Here is a 6,231-nt window from a genome sequence, read left to right on the forward strand (position 1 = left end):
TTTGGAAGCTCATCTGAAACCTGTCCACCATGGGTGACCCTGCTGGTATTTAAAATACCAGTGGCATAGCTTTCAGAATCACAGCAACTCACAAGCCACCACAGTACGACAAACTGACAGACGAGGGGTGTTCTATTGGAAGAGCTTTCCTTAATTCTTTCCACTTCATAGTTATTGTTAATAGATGCCATCAAGTTGGCTCCCACTCATAGCAATTTTATGTATAGCAGAACGAAATACTGCCTAGTCTTGCCTGAACCATCCTTATAATCATTGCTGTTTGAACTCACTGTTGCAGCCACCATGTCAGTCCATCTCACTAAGGTCTCCCACATTTTTGCTGACTCTCTACCAAACATGGTGTCCTTCTCCAAGGACTGGTCCCTCCTGATAACATAGCCAAAGTACGGGAGATGAAGTCTTTTCATTGCTTCTAAGGATCATCCTGGCTGTACTTCTTTCAGTGCAGATTTATTCATGCTCTGGCAGTCCATGGTATAGTAAATATTCTTCACCAAATGGGACATCTTCATCTTTTTTGGTCTTCCTTTTTCATTGACCAACTTTCACATATATATGTTAGTTGGTGTTTGTGTGCCACCAAGTCAGTTCCAACTCATAGTGACCCTGTATAAGGCTTCTGAGGTTATAAATCTTTTTGGGAGCAGAAAACATCATCTTCCTCCCGTGGAACAACTGGTAGATTTGAACTATTGACCTTGCGATTAACAGTTCAGCTCGTAATGCATTATGCTGCCAGGGCTCCTGAGGCAATTGAGAATACCATGGCTTGGATTGGGAACAACTTAGTCCTCAAAGTGACATCTTTGCTCTTCAACTCTTTAAAGAGGTCTTTTGCAGCACATTTGCCCAATGCAATATGTTATTCGATATATGGCTGCTGCTTCCTTGGGCATTGATTATCAATTCCAATAAAATGAAATTCTTAACAATTTCAATCTTTATCATGATGTTGTTTATCTGGTAACAGTTATGAGAATTTTTGTTTCCTTTATGCAGATGCCATCTATACTGAAGGCTGTAGTCTTTGATCTTTATCAGTAAGTCATTCAAGTCCTCTTTGCTTTCAGCAAACAAGATTGACATCTGTATTTTGTAGGTTGCTAGTTTTCTTCTAATACTTATGTCACATTCTTCTTCATATAGTCCAGTGTCTTGGATTATTTGCTCAGCATACAGACTGAATAAGTATGGTGAAAGGATATAACCCTATGCACAACTTTCCTAACTTTAAACACTGCTTTATTCCCTTTTTCTGTTAGAACAACTGCCTTTTGGTCTATATGCAAGTTCATTTTAGCTTCATGGTAGCCAGGGGCATTTCTTGGCGATTCTTGGCTTGTAAGTGAATCCTTACATGGTTTCATCCCCATTTGTGTCATTTTTTCTACATATCTGTTCTCCCATTTTATAAACATCAGTCAGAGGAATTAGGATTAGGACCCATTTTACTCAGTTGTTGTTAAGTACCACTGAGTCAGCCCTGACTCATTGCGACCCTGTTTAGGGTTTCCAAGGAACAGCTTGTGGGCTTGAACTGCTGACTTTGTGGTTTGCTGTCCAGTGCTAATTTACAGCGCCACACTAGAAGTCCTTGAAGTATGATTTTTATTTAATTTAACTGATAACAAAAGACAAACCATATTTCCAAGTAAATTAGGGTTAGAACTTCAAATATCTTTTTGGATGAATAATTCAATCCATAACAACCAAAGCAAAAGCTTGGTGAACGAAGACTGTTGTATGCATTTCAACACCACTTGGACAAGTGCCAGTTAGTAGCTTTGAAAGTATCATCATTATCCTACATGTAACGCACACTTTCCCCAGTTTTCCCATATATGTTTTAAGTTGTTACCAGAGTGATCTCTATTCTGGAAGTGATATCAGATTGAATCAGCTGATTAGGAAGAAAATTACTCTATCATTTACCATCAGTGTTCACTAACACACATTTCTGTTGCATATTACCCTCTGAGAGCCCTGGTGTGACTCTGTAGAATAAGCACTATGAAGGTAACCTCAAAGTCAACAGTTCAAACCCAGCAGCTGCTCTCGGAAACCACATACAGGGTTGTTATGAGTCGGAATTGACTGGACAACACACAAAAATTTTCTTTTAAAGGAACCTTGGTGTCATAGTGGGTTACACTTTGGGCTGCTAACCACAAGGTCAGCAGTTCAAATCCACCAACTGCTCCTCAGAAGAAAGAGGAGGCTTTTTGTTCCCATAAAGACTCATAGCCTTGAATCAGAATCAACTTGATGGCAGGAGGTTGCCATGACGCTTTTAGGATTTTTTTTCCTTTCAGCGCTGTCTTGAATATTCATTTCAACCTTATTCTTCTGCCATAAAATGGTGAGAAATCACTTGGTCTAAATTGTCTTGGACTTCCACCTTAGACAACTATGGTCTTGGCTGTTGCTGTCTGAGGTAGTTTTCACCTTTGCAGGGTTTATTCCAGTCTATAACTGTGCATGTCATTGCCATTTAGAGGTGCAGAGAGTTGCATTGCCTGGACTCCAAATATATCAATTTTGTTGTTGTTAAGTGCCGTCAAGTCGATTCCGACACATAGCAATCCTGTATAGGGTTTCCAGGGAGCAGTTGGTGAGCTTGAACCACTGACCTTGCAGTTCAAACGACTTTACTGTCTGACGCATTAGTCCATAGCACCACACCGTCAATGTTGTTGTTGTTGTTATGTGCTGTGGAGTCGGTTCCAACTCATAGCGACCCTACACAGGGTTTCTGAGGCTGTAAATCTTTATGGGAGCAGACCGCCTCATCTTTCTCCTGCGGAACTGCTGGTAGAATAGGACCCCAGAAATCTTCTTTTTCTGAGGAAATTAATAAATGGAGTTCATATCCCTTTCAACTGGTAGTCATTTCTTTGGAAATACATTAAGATGTCAGTTTATCTTTTCTTACCAGTGCGTGACTGTTTAAACAGTAAATACTGATTTAAACTTTGTCTCACACCATTCCAGACAGCTCACCATCTACCCTGAGCTCACTTTCTGCCTGCATTCTGTGACTGTTTAAACAGTAAATACTGATTTAAACTTTGTCTCACACCATTCCAGACAGCTCACCATCTACCCTGAGCTCACTTTCTGCCTGCATTCTGTGACTGTTTAAACAGTAAATACTGATTTAAACTTTGTCTCACACCATTCCAGACAGCTCACCATCTACCCTGAGCTCACTTTCTGCCTGCATTCTGTGACTGTTTCCTGCTGCTGAAAGGCAGAGAGCTACTTGCTTCTGACCTTTCTTGTTTTCAGTTTTTTTTTCTCCCTTCCTATTTTGCATCCTGGTGATTCCCAGATTTTCTTTTTCTTTGTGAGACATGAGAGGCAGCCTATAATCTTTCCAACAACCAAAAGTTTCCTCATTTATAAAAACCCACTTTATAGTTTTCTCTTTTCATTGGCTTTATTGGCCACAAAAACGGTTTTACTTGTATATAGATGTAGAGTATCTTACATTGTTTAATGTAACACATTTTACAACTTTTTATCTAGTTCCGCTAAGTTCCTTTTAGTTTCAGATTTCATTTAGAATATGAGTGAGGTATACTGTCTCAAGTTAAATATCCTTTATATGAAAATAGAAATAAATGAAATTATTTAATCAAATATATATGAAAATATATAATATGTTACAGATATTGGTGGTACTAAGTGCCATAGATTCGGATCTGACACATAGTGATCCTGTATAGAGTTTCCAAGGAGCGGCTAGTGGGTTTGAACCGCCAACCTTGTGGTTAGCAATTCGGCGTTTATCCTGCAGTGCCACACAAATGCTTTATATCTAAAACACCACAATTTCAAGTATGTTAAAACATCCAGAAACAGGTTAGACACATTAAGAGTGGTGTTGTTTATCTTCAAAAGGAGTGACAAATCCATTTTCCACAGTAAGGCATCTGACATTATATTATAAAGATAAAATTAAAGGATTGTGAGATGCTTGTGATTTTTAAAAAGGCTTCAGGTATGTAGTTCCTTTTAAAATAAGTAAAAACTCAGATATAAATATTTTGCTACAAAGAGGCTAAATTATGAACTGACAAATGTTTTAGATAATAGTGTTTGTTTTTTAATTCTCAAATAATCTTAGCTAACATTTATTGGATATTTACTTTGTGCCAGACACTTTTCTAAGTGAATATGGTCTATTGACACACTTAGTTACTCTCTCCACAACCCAGAGAGTTGTTAGTATGAATAAGGACAGAGCCCACAGTCTTAAAGACTGTTACTAAGTATTTCACAAATTAATCAGGTTAGCTTACCATGCTCTCTCCTTGACTTGACTATAACCTCGCAATATTGGTTGTCTTCTGTTTATATTTCCTATTGTGATTTTTTTTTACTGCCAAGCAACATAGGTATTCATTGTATCTCTACATGTGGGCTGCAGTGTTCTGAAGAACATCTACAAACTTAACCCAAGGAAGCAATGTATTTTTGGTGTAATTACTGAGATTTATTTTAAGTACCGTGGAAATGTATTTAAGACAATTCTTTCATTGTAGTTAATATCTTCATAATGCTTTTTCCCCTTAGATTGGTAGTTTATGAAATATGCCCTGTATTTATTCTTCATTGTGTCCCATTCTGTGGCATAGATATCCTTGCTGAAACAGAATCTGGAGATGCAGCTTTCCCAGTCTCAGACATCTTTGCAACAACTGCAAGCCCAGTTTACACAAGAACGACAACGGCTTACACAAGAGCTTGAAGAATTAGAGGAACAACATCAGCAAAGACATAAGTCCTTAAAAGAGGCACATGTCCTTGCATTTCAAACTATGGAAGTAGAAAAGGAAAAGGAACAAAGAGTAAGTTTAATGTTTAATGTTCAAATATATCCCAAAGCCTAATAATTGATTTGCCATTTAAATTCTTAATAGCTCATTTTTCACTCAAAAAAATTATATATACCTTTATTTAAATGCTTTTGTGTCTTTTTTTTTCAGATGCGGCTTCTGATAGGGGTAATAGTGATGAAATGTATATACTAATTAGCACTAACTAGCAGGCAAATTCAACTAAGGCTAATGTTTGTTTCTAACCATAATGTCAAGTTCATGATGAAAATAATACACTATTTGGCTTGTAATATAGTTTGCAGTGATTAAATAAAGTTAGTTTGAATTTTAGCATAGTTCTAGTTGCCTATACCTACTCTGTTATCATTTAATACTATCTTATCCTTAAAATAGTTCTCATAAAATTGTAATTTTTTTTTTCTTCCAGGCCTGATGTACAGAAAAGAAGGAAAGCATGTTTTATAGATTTCTATTTTAGAATTGATTTTTTCCTTGTAAATTTGTCTTTCCTATATACGGATTTATAATGAAAATAAAGTAGAAACATTGAAAAACCGTACAGCTCCCTTATATACCACCCAGAGGCTATGGAAAGGAGTTGGCACTGCCGTCAGCTCAGTCAGAAGAGAATTAAATCAAATCAATTGGATTAACTATGTTATATGCCCGAGGTTCCTCATGCTCAGTTCTGAGTTAAAATGTTAGTTTGATATAATTTTAGTATGATTTATTGGTTTATTTCACTTTATAACAATTTTTTTTTAATTTCTTCCAAAGATCTTATAATTACAATGAAGATCTAACAGAAAAACAGTTTTTGCCTTGTACTTCTACTCCTCACTTATTTATTGTTGTTGTTAGGTGCCATCGACTCGGCACCGACTCATAGCGGCCTTTTGCACAGCACAACGAAACAATGTCCAATCCTGGACCAACCTCACTATTGTTGCCACGCCTGAGTACATCGCTGCTGCCACCTGGCCAATCCATCTCGTTGGGGGTCTTCCTCTTTTTCTCTGACCCTCCACCTAACCAAACATGATATCCTTCTCCAGCGACTGTTCCCTCCTGACAATATGTCCAAAGTAGGAGAGACGAAGTTTGGCCATCTTGGCCTCTAAGGAGCACTCTGGCTACACTTCTTCCCAAACAGATCTATTGGTTCTTTTGGCAGCCCATGGCACTTTTAGTATTCTCCTCCAACACCATATTCAAAGACATCAATTCTTCTATGGTCTTCCTTATTCATTGTCTAGCTTTCGCATGTATATGAGGTTATTGAAAATACCATGGCTTGGGTCAGGCGCACCTTAGTCCTCAAGCTGATATCTTTGCTCTTCAACACTTTAAAAAGTTCCTGTGCAGC

At 37.6% G+C, this 6,231-nt stretch overlaps 1 protein-coding gene across 3 annotated transcripts in view; it reads left to right on the forward strand.

Annotated features, from left to right (window-relative positions):
- Nucleotides 1–6,231, forward strand: part of FAM184A (family with sequence similarity 184, member A) — a 210,548-nt gene that overhangs the window by 173,755 nt on the left and 30,562 nt on the right. For all 3 annotated transcript variants that reach the window (XM_006839883.1, XM_006839885.1, XM_006839884.1), the window contains one exon: nucleotides 4,662–4,874. In XM_006839883.1, coding sequence (XP_006839946.1) covers nucleotides 4,662–4,874 — 213 coding nt within the window. The remainder of the gene's footprint in view (nucleotides 1–4,661; nucleotides 4,875–6,231) is intronic.

This window comes from Chrysochloris asiatica, unplaced genomic scaffold (genome assembly GCF_000296735.1).
Source record: "Chrysochloris asiatica unplaced genomic scaffold, ChrAsi1.0 scaffold00027, whole genome shotgun sequence".
Classification (NCBI taxonomy): domain Eukaryota; kingdom Metazoa; phylum Chordata; class Mammalia; order Afrosoricida; family Chrysochloridae; genus Chrysochloris; species Chrysochloris asiatica.